General features: G+C 44.0%; 1 protein-coding gene across 2 annotated transcripts in view; it reads left to right on the top strand.

The window, feature by feature from the left end:
- ZBTB1 (zinc finger and BTB domain containing 1) overlaps positions 1-14,258 on the top strand; it is a 28,394-nt gene that overhangs the window by 1,171 nt on the left and 12,965 nt on the right. The window contains exon 2 of one of the 2 annotated variants that reach the window (XM_005417934.2): positions 8,991-10,902. In XM_005417934.2, the coding sequence (XP_005417991.1) occupies positions 9,011-10,902 (1,892 nt within the window). In that variant the 5' untranslated portion in view covers positions 8,991-9,010. Of the gene's footprint in view, positions 1-8,990; positions 12,229-14,258 lie in introns of those variants that run through there. The other variant, XM_005417933.2, reaches the window with a different exon arrangement.

Here is a 14,258-nt window from a genome sequence, read left to right as displayed (position 1 = left end):
GAGGCGGGGAAGGGAAGGGAAGGGCACCGCGCCGCCCGCGTGGCTCCGGGGCTTGAAGTCGCGGTAAACATCTCGAGTGCCGCTATCGCGCCTGGCCCCGGCCCCCGCCGTGGGTCCCGCCGCTTCTCTTCCTTTTGTCTTCACAAAATAAACGCCCCAAAACTTCGAGCGAGTTGCGGTAGTTTAGCGAAAAACGGAGCGGAGCTGCAGCCCGGAGGGAATGCTCCACCCTGCCAGGCGGGAGACTTGGGTTTCACTCGGGGCTGGCAGTGCGCTAGATCGCCGTGGAGGCGGCTGGAAAGGAAGGGGAATACTTTTGTCACATAAAAAACAAACCCTGTGCCGCTCTGGGAGCGGTGTCGAAAGTCTCGTTCTTCAAAGGACTCCTCTCTTCTGCTCGGATAGAAAGGTAGTTGAAGAGAGTAGAGGAAATGGGACTGAAAACGCTGTGAGTTTGGGGCTGGGCTTTTATTCCTCTCTATTTTTCAGGATTTTTTGTAACTCAGTTTCTCAAGTTTACCCCGTTTCAGCTGATACAGGAGTGCCGGTTCCTCTTGACACGTAGGCGTTGGTAAACGGGTAGCATGGCTTGGACGCTGCTTAATATTTGGGTGGTTACTGCCAGGTTGTCACTTGCTTGCATTATTTCCCTCGCGCTCGAGTATCGCAAGGTACAGCACGCACTGCAAAACTATCCGGGGTTGCAACAGTGCGGTGTTCCTTAGGCATTTAATTACACTAAACAAACATTCCTTTAATTAAAGGTGTTTGTTTAACATTCCTCATTACAGCTCTTGGAAAAACCCACAGAGCAGCCGTGAGCAGGGGGATGCGGGCTTCTCGTTTTTGCCGAATTACAAGTTAAGCTTTCATGGCGAGCGGAGGAGAGGCGGGAGAGGCGTTGGGACCATATGGCCGTGGGGAAAACCGGCCAAACGCGAGCGGTTGCAGAGATTTTCCTGGGCAGCAACAGCAAAACGAGTTGACAAGATTGTGGAGAGATTTTTGGATGACTGGCCAGAAAACCTAAGGAGTAACAAGTAGTATTAGCTGCACTCTGCTGATGTTTGAGGTAGGAGGGAACCAGCACCCACTGAGGGGGTTGGATGCAGGTAATGAAGATGTGGGTTGGTGCTGTGTGGGAAGCTCAGAGAAGTAATAGAAGCCACTTCTTCCTAGTAGCCATAAAGTTTTGTGTGGAATAAGATCACAGACTTAACAGATGCTTCAGCTCTGCTTGCACAAGTCTTTCCCTTGATGAGACTCAACCACTGTTGTCACTGGCACAGGAATTAGCAGTGATTACATTGAGAGTGCTCATGCTAACCAGAGATTTGGGTTTTTAGATGCTTTCTTACTTGAATGTCAGTGGCTGCTTCTTTCACAGATTCCTGTTCTTGCTGACAGTGGAAAGCCCTGAAAATCCAGGATGGACAAAGCTGCAATAGCTATTTACCTGCTGCATTAAAATAGAATAGCTGCTCAGAACTGAGATAGTGAAAGTTCCCTGATACAAGCCTGGTGTCCTTTCTCTTGGTTGTTACAGCTGGGCCTCTTACTAGAGTTGTTCTGGACCTACACACATGTAGAGTGAAAAGCCATGTGTTCATTTTTCAGTTTGGGCAGTGGTTCTCCAGCAGCTGGGTTATTCAGCCCTGCCTTTGCTTGGGAATGGTAAACACCCTCACCCAAAGAGTTCTGCTGTGGACACAGTGTGTGGGCACAGCAGCTGGCATAATTTGCATGAGGACCATTTATATCCTCAAATTGGTCTGGTAGTTTTTAATTTGAGCACACAGTGTCACTGCAAAACTCCAGAATTCACTGGCTGTTGCTTTTTCTCCCCCATATTAAACCTATTTCATTGGATGGAGACCCTAGTAGCCTTATTTTTATTTTTAGTATGCTGAAAGTAAAATGTGAAACATTTAAGACCACGAGGAGTCAAGAAAACCTGTAGTCTGATCTGTGTGTCACAAGTTTCTGTGCTTCATTCATGTGCATCCAGCAACTTGTTACACCAAAGTGCAACCTGTATTTAGCCAAGGATCCTTTCCTGGAAGGCACCTGGGACTTCATTTGAGGGTCTCAAGATGTGGTTAAACTACCAAGATGCCTCCAGAAGTTGAAAGTTGGTGTAACTCAGAGAGCTGAGATGAAAAGTCTCATGTTTCTTCTGCAAAGCATAAATTGGGTGTCATAGTTTTTTCCCCACTAATAGTTTCTTTTAAACATATCATTACCATGTTGCCTGACAACTGTAAAGGTGCCAGATGAAAGATAACTGTGACTTTCGAGAGTCAACCTTTGTGGCTAGCAAGTTACTTTAAAGGACTGCATAAGGTCTCTCTAGGACTTCTACTCCCTAGATCTGATCTAAAGTTGTTTGACGTTGAGATGGGGCTTTAGCACAAACTCAGTTTTCTTATTTTTTTCTGTCAAGCTGTATTCCTTGTCTTTCGAGGAGTGTTCTGACCTAAGACCGTGTAATGTATCTTAACTAATTTTCAGTTAGCAGTTGAGAAGCATAACTTGCTAAAATTTGATGTCTGTTTCTCATTTGTGGGCATGGATGCTGAATCAGCAGAGAACTGCTGGCTGAACAGGGGAGAACGGGGCATCCAGGAGCTCTGACAGCTCATGCTCGAGGCTTTGGAGCATCTTCCCATCCCCTGGTTCAGAGCTAGCCCAAGTGCCCTGAAACTTGTTCCTGTACATTGTGCAGGAGTCTGTTTAAAATGAGTTGCTTCAGCCATCAGGATGTGTCTGAAGATGAGTATCTGCCTCATTGGAATCACCTTCCCAACTGACATGCCTGAAAGGCAGGCGATTGGAAGGGCTGGGAGAGGAGGATAAATTATACCTTTAGTCCTTCAGAGCCTGAATAATGGAGCTTAATTACATTTTCCCTGGCAGTACATAGAATTCCCACAGCTGTTTTAATTTATGATCAAGGCTGTGCTTGCAATGCAAACTGATGCATACTCGCTGTTGAGGTGGACAGTTGTCACCTGGTCCCAAGTTCTTTGCTGTTTTTTCAGTGTTTGTGTAAACTGAGGCACCCAGAGCAATCTCTATGGCTTCCTATTGAGTATCTCTAGGTAAAAGGTGTAGCCTGTTGACAGCTCTGTGGTCAGTGCAGTAGCAGAACACGAAAACATCTTGGGTGTTGTGTGGAGAATTTGTACATGTTCTGTAGGATTTTCTGCAGCATGTCAGTGCTGTCGTTTAAGAATCCAGGCTTTTTGGTAGATCTGACCCACAATGGCAAAATTAGGGGGAAGAGTTCTTGGGAAGCCACACCAGGGTGGGGTATGGAGACAGACAGTGATGGGAGATTTGCTTTCTGATCCTCGTGCACTCATTTTCTAGATAACTGGGCGTTGTTTGCTTGAGGTTTTCCAGTCTCATTTTCTATTAGCACCAAATTCTCCACTCATTTATTACACTTTTGTCTAGCCTGTTCTTGGTTTCCAAAGAAAAGGAGCCAGTAACTAAGCATGTAAGTGCTATGTTTTTGCCTGCTCAGCAGTGGAAATGCTGGGTTTTGAAAACCACCTACTAATTTTAGGAGCCGAAAGGCTCCTGAATTCTGAACCTTGTGGTATGTCTGTTTTAAAGACAGAGAAGTTAGCAAAAGAACTTCACTACTTCTTTGCTTGAGGAGTTTTTTAACTTCTTTTGTTTTAAAACCTCTCAGAAAACTTTTGAGTGTGAGGAAATGACGGCATGGAGCTGTAGTAAATACCTATTTTTTCTTGTTAGCAGACTTAAAAACAACATAATTGGTTAGTGTAGTAGTGCAGCTTAGCCTTGTTCATGGTCACATCTGAATAGTATCTAAGTGGTGCTTCAAAAGAAAAGTCTGGTGGCAGACAAGTAGCTTGAATCAAAGCTTGGCTGTGTAAAAATAAATGTTTACTAGGGAAATAAAATGCATATGGAGACTTGGAGTTTGAAAATCAGAGTGAAAATGCCCAAGTTGAATACCTTCAGTTTTCATTTTCATATCAGATGCTTTTCTAGTACATTTTTTCAGAACACTGCTGCATCATTCATGATTGCTTCCAATGTGGCCTGTGCTGCATTTACCACACAAATCAATCACTGCTGAAGATGGAGTCACTTGGGTTCCTAGTGGGCTTTTGAGGTTGGTGCCTCCAGGATTTGGATGCTTCACAAAGTGTGGTAGTCCACTGAGCAAGTGGCTGGTGATTCTCCTCTCTTTGAAAAAGAGGATCAGAAATAATTAAAAGTTTTGGATTGACAAACTCACCTGTGTGGAGCTTTAATTGTCCAAGATACTTGCTGTTTATTACATATAGAGAAGAGCTCCCACTGGCTTCAGTTGCCACCAGTGGTGTTTATCTGTGTGAATAAACTGGACATCCAAAAAATGCAAGCCAGGCTTATTAAAAAAAACAAAACAGAAAGGTTGAAATTACTTGTCCTGGCATTGACAGCAATGGGATGATGTTCTCCAAGCAGTGGTCATTACTGTGAGATCCTCCTTTTTGTCTCCCACTTTTTATTCACTTCACATCCTCCAAATGCTTGGCCAAATGAGCAGGGATCTTGTCTTGTACTGCTCAGATCCAGGCCTGGACAGATCCAGAGGATGTGCTGAGAAAATGGGAAATTTTGGTAAGAGGGATGGAAGAATATACTTTGGTATACACATAATATATGTGTATACCTTGAATTTTCTGTAAAAAGACCTGTTTTCATTCTAATAACTGGAGCTTTTTCTAAAGCAAACTTCAAAAATAGTTTGCAGTATGGATCCACCCACATGAGTGATAAATGCAGATTGCTGCCATTTTAGCAATTAAAGTAACAAAGTAATGATGAATTACCATTTTCTGAGAGCTTGCTCTTGTTGGGAAGGAGTTTGTCAGCAAGCCTGTTCTGCTTGTTGATGGCAAAGGCATGGCAGGATTGGGAATTTGGGGTGCAGTTCCTGCTCTGAAGGCATGAATGCTGCAATTGTTTTCCACCCATCCCCCAGGAAGAACCTGTCTGTGGTTTTTACCCCTCCTGCCCTACGCCCTGCAGCCTGGCTCTTCCCAGCCCCTTGCCCAAGTGGCTTCTTCCCTCCACTGTTTAGACCCTCATTGCACCCATTTTTAATTCCCACTGCTGCTTCCTAAGCCCAATGCCCTTCTCTTGGCTCAGCACTGTGCTCCCAGCCTGCCCTTTTCTTCTCTCCAGATTTCCAGAGGGTTTCTGTCACATCCTCCTCACATTTCCCAATCTCCCTGTGTTTTCCTTACATCCCCTCCTGGCTCTGGTTCTCCCTCAGCCAGAACTGGGCATCTTCTCCCTCAGCTGCCACGAGGGAAGTCATGCTGTGGAGCAGTCTCCAGGAGGCTTTGCCACCAGCTATGACATTGTGGAGGTGGCACATAGAATCATGGAATGGTTTGGGTTGGAATGGATCTTTAAATGCCATCTAGTCCAACCCCCTTGCAATGAGCAGGGATATCAACAGAATCAGGCTGCTCAGAGCCCAGTCCAGCCTGGCCTTGAGTGTTTCCAGGTTTGGGGCATCCATCACCTCTCTGGGCAACCTGTGCCAGTGTCTCAATACCCTCATAATAAAAAATTTCTTCCCTCTATCTGAATCAACCCTTTTGTAGTTTAAAACCATGGCAGAGCTCTGTGCAAAAGAGGATTTCACTGTGGATGGCTCAGGCAGGCCCTTGTTTACTAAGCAGCTGCAAGAAAATGAAATGTTCTCAGCAAGGCTGTAATCTGAAGTTTCAATAACTAACAAAGTCTTAAGTGTGAATAAACTGATAATTTGTATCTTCTCCCCCTGAAGCATGTAGTTTGGCCAAATTCAGGCAGATTTTTATATTGTGGCAACATAACTAAGTCATAACGCTTTCTCCCACATAAAGCATCTCCTCAAAGATTTTGGAACAGAAACTTTTAATTTCTAAATGAACAAATAATAATATGCATACATGAAAACTTTTTCTTAGCCTCATTTTTGGAACCATTTTGGCTGAGGTTTTCTGTGGAGGAGGGAAAAAAAGTAATCAGTCCAAGGTTTCAGAAGGAAAGTTTTGCTGTTGCTGGTTGAAATGTGTCAAAGTTTTAAATAGCCCGACACAGGCTCTTGTGGTGGGAAGTTACATCCAGCAGGTTAATACAGCATCCAGAGGCAGGATGCCAGGACTGTCATTAATATAAATCACCTCATACACTCTGTTTTAATACCTACATGTAGTAGCATTGTGGTAGAGAGCAAGTACATATCAAATCGAAAACCTTGCCATCCTGCTCAAGCAGCCTCATGCTCTACCCGTTTTTCCCTGAGTGGTAGCATTGCCAGTGGGTCATAGTTGCACATCAGGATCCACGTGCTGAAAGCTTTGCAGGACTTCCATCTGTCAAAAGGAGAAATATCTCTTACCATTTTCAAAGAAGAAGACTTGAAAAAGGCCAGTTTGTGTGCTGTCACTTGTTGTTCCCACCATCTGGAAACAACCCCATCTGCAGGTGCCTGCAGATAGTTTGTGACCACCTGTTTTGTACAGGCTTGCTGTTTGTATTGCTGGTTTTCTATTGGAGGGCACAGTGGAGCGTATGTAGTGTAAAAAAATCACAGTTAAATAAAACATTTTGAACTTGCCACTTTATGAGGATGGGGAAGTTAACATGAGCTGTCCTGAGCCTTTTCTTGTCGTGTTGGCAGCTCACACTGAGAGGCCAGTGGTGCCTTAGATGGGATCATCTCATTTTCTCGTTGATTTTCACTCTTAGAATGTGGAAGTTGAAGTTAATTCCTTATCATTACGCAGCTGCCATTCTTAATACAATAGATTGAGTAACATTTAAGCATCTAATGAATTGCCTCAAATCCAAAACACGTTACCACTTGGAAGAATATGAAGTGCACTTTTATTATTACTTGATGTCAAAGCTTTGCTGTTCTTCACAGAAACTTCTGAAATCACCCAGTGACACAGACGATAATCAGTTTCTGTTGAAAAGATGTGGAGTTGCTTCAGAGGTTCTCCTACTTCCAAAGCCACTGCCTTGCAAGTTAGTAAAAAAAGAGAAATTAATTCCATGCAACGAGTTGCATTTCTGCAGTGGACATCACTGGGCCAAACCAATCTGAGAATTATTATGGCAGGGTGCTAGCCTGGAGTTCTGGGTGTGGAGGGTTGGGTAGAGAGGAGAGGAGCAGCTGCCATTCAAATGCTCATTGTCAGGGTAGTTCAACCCAAATCTCAAGGTTCCTGTTGCCAGACAAGATCTTGTGCTGAGGGTGAGCCATAGGAACTGCTGTGTGAGTTGGCAGTAGGGAATATTGCTGGGTGGGGTGAGCATGTTCTTTTCTCGAGATCTTGGGAGCCTTTCTGCCATGGCAGTCCTTTGTGGAATGAAGAACGGGGACTTAATTCTAGGTTTGCTGCTTAACAAGCCAGGCAATGCCTATGACTTGCGAATTCAACACTAATTGTGGAATTTAATTTCTCTACCCATTTTTCCCCCTAGGAGATGTAAGCTGTTAGGAAAATAAGAAAAATGGAGCATTTGTGTGTGTGTTGTGTTTAAATTTTGGGCAGTTGAAAGAGTGGTTGCAAATCAATCCATGCATTTCATTGAGTCATAAAATGCCCTTTAGTATATATTATTTGCTAGCCTGGTCTTTATTTGCACAAATGTCATGGAGTTATTTGTACTGTTTGCAATAACCTTTCAAAATGTTAAGAATCCTTATTACTGCTTTATGTTTTTCATTTCAATTAGGGTGTTCTCTATACCCTCTTCTGGTTCCTCACCCCCTCAGCCTGTGCAGTTAGAACAGCTTATGTGTATCAGTAAAGGTTTTCCAAAGTGAGTCGTGATTAGGTGCTGGCCACACTTGGTGAAGTTTGTCTTTAATCAAACACACACCTCCTGTATACACTGCATTTCTTCTGGATATTTTTGTTAACATAAACCATGATGTTTTATTCCTCTTTTCTCTTGAGGAATAGTTAGTCCTTTCACATAGAGCAACCCTCAGCATTGGCAGACCTTTCTCTCCAGTCTTTGCCGAGGCTTCATTTCACCATGGCTCCACCTCTGGCTCTCTCAGTTCTCCATTGCTGAGTTTTTCTTTGTCCGGTTTCCCATCTACGTGTTTTGGTTACATTTCTGCGCTCTGAACGAGTGGTTTTGAGAGCAGTTGGAGGCACGGCGTGCACCACTTCCTGCCTCTGCAGTCCCTGTGGCTGTCACGCAGCTTGCCTGGTCACCATCTGCAGCTCTGGGCTCGAACGTGGGACGTGCCACCGCAGCTGGGCTGCCCTCTGCTTCTCAGAAGGCGTTTGAGTTTGCAGTTCCTGGTTTGCAGGACGCCTTGCAGAGAAGGTTGAGATGGTCCCTCAGCTGCCACAAAGAGCAGAATGTGTGGAGTAGCTTGTGTGGGTGCTCTGTTGTCACTTAATTTCCTTTAATGGGGAGGGAAAGACCAGTTTGAGCCTGGCCTGGTTTCCAGTGTGTGTTGCATCATGTGCCCGTTGGACTGACAGGTAAAAAGGCAAGTTGAGACTGAAGAGTGGTTTCTGACAGCCAGTTTACCTTGTATAGGTGTTGTCCTGGGGCCATCTTATAGAAGTCTACCCTGTGAAGTTTTTGAAGTTCTGCATTCAGAATTCATATCTGAAAACCTTGGCTGTAGGACTTGGAGATAATAGATAGACTTTGCTAATTTATATTCTAGCAGCTCTGATTGACATGTGTGCTGGTTATGTTTATTAGTTTACTAGTCTTGTAAGTCTAGTGGTGAGCACATGGAATTATGGATGCTTTCACTGGCATCAATATTCAGAAGCAGTTACCAGCAGAGATCTCCAGACAGGAAGCTGTGCTGCAGACTGGCAGAATAGGAAGATCTAGAGAGAAAAGAGATGGCAGTTCCTCCCGACGTTGAAGTAGGCTTTGGGTTTTGTGCTCGTGATTTAACAGATACCTTTTTCTTTATGCAGGGCTGTAATCGAAGTACAAGATGGCAAAAACCAGCCATAGCAACTATGTCCTTCAGCAGCTAAACAAGCAAAGAGAGTGGGGCTTTCTGTGCGACTGCTGCATCGCTATCGATGATATTTATTTTCAAGCACATAAAGCAGTCCTTGCTGCCTGCAGCGCCTATTTTAGGATGTTTTTTATGAACCATCAAAACACTACAGCCCAGCTGAATCTAAGCAACATGAAGATTAGCGCTGAATGCTTTGATCTTATTTTACAGTTCATGTATTTAGGAAAAATTATGACAGCCCCTGCCAATTTCGAGCAATTTAAAGTGGCCATGAACTATTTACAGCTATATAACGTACCTGAGTGTCTAGAAGATATACAGGACACAGACTCATCTAGTTTAAAATGTTCATCTCCTGCTTCTAGCACGCAGACTAATAAAATGATATTTGGTGTGAGAATGTATGAAGACGCACTTGCTAGAAATGGCAGCGAAGCAAACAGGTGGGGCATGGAGCCACCAAGTTCAACGGTAAATACATCCCATAACAAAGAGCCTGAGGAAGAAACTTTGCACCTCAACAGCTTCCCTGAGCAACTGTTTGATGTCTGCAAAAAAAGCACCACGTCCAAATTCTCTCACACGAAAGAGCGCGTGTCGCACTCGCGCCGGTTTGGAAGGAGCTTCACCTGCGACAGCTGCGGGTTTAGCTTTAGCTGTGAAAAGCTACTGGATGAGCACGTGTTAACATGCACCAACAGGCATTCCTACCAAAGTGCCAGGTACTACAGTGCTGAGAAAATAGACTTTAGTGAAAAGAACTCTACTTCTAAAATGATCTCCACACAAACAGAAAAATACAAGGGGGACTCGAACCATGCTGCGGACGATTCATCGTCTCCCGTGTCAAACATCACGAGCAGAAAAAGCAGCACTGTTGCCTCTGAGACATCAGGTGAAGAAGGAAGTAGAGCCTCTGAGAGGAAGAGGATTATCATCAAGGTGGAGCCAGAGGACAATCCTACGGATGAGCTGAAGGATTTTAATATTATCAAGGTGGCAGATAAAGACTGCAATGAGTCTTCTGACAATGACGACCTAGACGATGAACAGGAAGAGCCGCTTTACAGATACTACGTCGAGGAAGAGATGAGAGAGAAGAGAAATGCTCGGAAGACTCTAAAGCCTCGCTTATCCATGGATGAGGATGAAAGAAAGTGTTTGAAAAGTCCACGGCACCTTAACAGCAAGGCTTCTTCAGTGCAGGAAGATGTGGAGAATGCTCCCTGTGAACTTTGTGGTCTAACAATCACTGAGGAAGATCTGTCCTCTCATTATTTATCCAAACACATAGAAAATATATGTGCTTGTGGCAAGTGTGGTCAAATACTGGTCAAAGGCAAGCAGCTACAGGAGCATGCACAGACCTGTGGAGAACCCCAGGATCTGACCATGAACGGGATCAGAAATTCTGAGGAGAAAATGGACTTGGAAGAAAACCCCGAGGAGCAGTCAGAAATAAGGGACATGATGTTTGCAGAGATGCTAGAGGACTTCAGGGACAGTCACTTCCAAATGAACAGCCTTCAAAAAAACCAGTTATACAAGCATTCTGCCTGTCCTTTCCGATGCCCTAATTGCGGCCAGCGTTTTGATACAGAAAACCTAGTGGTTGAACATATGTCAAACTGCCTGGAGCAAGATCTGTTCAAGAACTCCATGTTGGAAGACAACGAGAGGGATCACAGGCGTAAGCATTTCTGCAACCTTTGCGGGAAAGGATTTTATCAACGTTGCCACTTGCGGGAACACTATACCGTTCATACCAAGGAAAAACAGTTTGTTTGTCAGACATGTGGGAAGCAGTTCTTAAGAGAGCGCCAGTTGCGGCTCCACAATGATATGCACAAAGGCATGGCCAGGTATGTCTGTTCCATTTGTGATCAAGGAAACTTCCGAAAACATGACCATGTACGGCATATGATATCTCACTTATCAGCTGGAGAGACTATATGCCAGGTCTGCTTTCAGATATTCCCAAATAATGAGCAACTGGAGCAGCACAGGGATGTTCATCTGTATACATGTGGAGTATGTGGAGCAAAATTTAATTTGAGGAAAGATATGAGATCTCATTATAATGCCAAGCATTTGAAAAGAACATAAGCATAAACATACTGTTAAAGCATTAAGTTGGCAGCAGAGAGAACACCAAAGCAAAGCATAAGTATAGTAAAAAAATTTGAAAAGGAAAAAAAATTGAAAATAAGTCTCTTTTTTATTATTTTTTTAAGACCCTCCTAACCATAGGTGTCTATTTAGGCTCATTAAGTATAAAGCTTTGAAAAGCATCATGTGTTTAATTATTACATTTTCACTGTTTCCTAATACCAGTTTCTGTTCTTAATTTTATTGTTTTACTACGTAGATATACAAATCATTATTTTTAAACTGTAGATTAAAAGCACAATGTTACCCCTTCACTGACTGCTATTAAACAGTTCTCGGATCCATGTCCGTAAGATGAGTGCTTTAATATTTCCATGTGTTGTTTCTTCATGCGAAAATTTTAGATGCCAGCGATTAATGTGCAAGAGCATAATTGTTCGTAATCCCCAAATTAATTTTCAAAATGAAAAAAAAAAAAAAAGCCAACCCCAAACCAACAATGCCAAGAAATAATCCTTTGGGCTCTGACTCTGCTGCAGGGGCAGAGCTGGCTGTCCTGGTCCCCTGCTTCTTGGCTTTGTTGGAAGCTGCTTCCCAGGGGTGAGAGCACATAGGCTCAGTTAACCCTTGCAGGCTCTGGCTGCTGTGCACAAGGGGGAAGGGAATTAATGACTCTTGGGATAACCAAGGGGTTCCAGCACAGTGGTTGTTTTCCAGATGGGAAGTCCTAGCAGAGCTGTTCAACTGATGTTGGCCTTTCTTTCACTGTCTGTACCTCTGTGGGTATATTTAACCTGCTTATCCTAACATACAAGGGAGGAGTGGCCGTGGTGGGTTGCTAGGAGTGCAGTATGGCCATGTGCACTGAACACTGCATTTTCATCCTAGCTGTGAACTGTGTCTTGCTGCTTGTGTTGGAAAGTTAAAAGCAGGGTGAGTGTGGAGATAGTCCCATTGCTTGGGACCTTAAGGTTTTTTTGCTTCTTGTTTTCATGATACTTTATGAATGTTCTGTTTTTCAACAAGAATATAACAAGAAAAGACTGCAGAGTTTGCTTAATAAATGTAAAGATATTTTATGTCTTTTAAGATTTCTTTCTGATTCTAGCAGAGCCCTAATCTGTGCAGCTTGTTTCTTAATTTAATTGAATTTAAAAATCCTACTAAGTACCAGCTGACACCAATTCAGTGAGACACTTTGGCCTTTGAGAGAGCAACTGGCTTTGACTCTTAGGCACCAGCTGTCTAAACGTTTGTTAAATGTGTGATTTGTGATGGGGTGGAGGAAAGGATCCTAATACGTAATTGTGGAGAAAACAATTAAAAAATAAAACCTAGTTGTACCTTCTCCCAGCAGATCTCACTTTATCAAAGAGGGTGGTAATGCTATTTCCCACTGAGCTATGGAGGGAGGAAAGTAATTTAGATCAGCAATTAAGGCAGTTGGATTAGATGATCATTGCAGGTCCCTTCCAGCTGAAATGTTCTATCACCTCATGTGCCAGTGGTGGAGTTGAGAATAGGAGCCAAGAGGTGACGGTCTAGTCCAGGGCTTTCATGTGCTTGTTTCTGTCAGAGTTGAGTTTCATTCCTAGTTTCTTGGGGATTATGAAGGGTATCGAGTTTTAATTTTAGACTATTCAGAGGAGTGAATATTCAATTCAGAATCTCCACTTTAACTGTTAAAAGTACTGTGAGCTGCCTTGCATTTATTCAGTTTCAAATGTGCATTAGGATTTCTCTTGGTTGGCAGACGTGTGCATTTCTGCAGTGATGGAGAAGCCTCCCCCACCAGCCCTTGGTGCTGAGCCAGCAGCTGCTCCAAGGCACCAGCTGCTTTGGGCACAGTTTAGTGGGCTTTTAGTGTTTTGCTTTAACTGCTCAGTCCTTTGTTTTCTTGTACGATGCTGAAGTCAACCGAGTCCTTGACATCACTGGAGCCAAAAGAGCACAGGCATGAATACATGAATACTCCAGCACTCCAGAGCTGGGGGCTTCATACACTGCACACAGTGATTCTCTGACATGCAGGTTATCCCTCACAGTACCAGCTGGATTGGGAAAAGCAGTCAAGGGAAGTGAAGGAGAACTGGAGAGCGCTGGGGGAGCTGGCAGGAGGGTCTCGTGGCACTGGAGGAGTGGGAGGAATGACTGGGAGAAGAGATCCTGAATGGGAAGGAGTGGCAAAGGCAGGCAGGCAGGATTAGAGCTGTGCAGTGGGAAGCAGATCCCAAAGGTGGCATGGAGGGGGTGGCTGGAGGAGTGGATAAAATGTCCCGGGTGTGAGAGCAGAGTGAGGATGACTCAGCTTGGCCGGGGAGCTGTGGGCCTGAGCCATGAGCTCACAAACCAGCGCCGCTTGCGTACCAAGCACGGCCGGCCCCGCTGCCCCAGCGCTGTGGGGACACGGCACAGCCCAGATTAAAGACCTTGCTGAAAGGCAGGAGGTGACCTCTGCCATGTAAGGGATCACTCCTGAATTCGGTGAAGGGCTAAGGGTGATTTATTTAGCCTCCTGCTCAGGATCAGGAGCCCTTGTTTAGAGTTTATTGGTCTGAACTTGACCCAAAAATGTTTCTTAAAAAATGTGACTTCCTAGTGCAAGTAGACCTGTCAACTACAGAAGTTAAATGGAGAAACTGGGAATGATGGTATTTATGTGTACTATCGAACTTTATAAACACCCTGAATACCTCTGTTTTTCAATTATAAGCTGTGTTGTTGTAGTAGCCTTTCAAAGTAAAGTTTGTTAAACCTTTCCAACTGAGCTTGAATTGATGTTTTTTCCTGTTCTAGGAAAACAAAACCCAGTGCCTTGGAGTTCACATGTATGAAAGTCCATGCTAAGGCTCACAAAGAGCATGAATTGCACTGCAGGGAAGCTTAAAAGTGGATCTACTTACATGTAGGCAGAAAAAATCAGAATGACTGAAGTAGCCTGAGAAGTGATCAAGGGGAGTGTAGGAGAACATAAACAAGTCAGTCTGGCTTGCAAGTAGATGGATATTTAAATAGATGAGTATTTGAGATGAAATGTAAAAGTGTGCAGGGAAACAGCATGGGACTGTTAGAGAAAAGGCCTGGAGTGACAGGAGGAATTTGGCTGCTG

The sequence above is a fragment of the Geospiza fortis genome, unplaced genomic scaffold (genome assembly GCF_000277835.1).
Source record: "Geospiza fortis unplaced genomic scaffold, GeoFor_1.0 scaffold23, whole genome shotgun sequence".
Classification (NCBI taxonomy): domain Eukaryota; kingdom Metazoa; phylum Chordata; class Aves; order Passeriformes; family Thraupidae; genus Geospiza; species Geospiza fortis.
The sequence above is the reverse complement of the archived record's forward strand: the minus strand, read 5'-3'. Positions and strand labels throughout refer to the sequence as shown.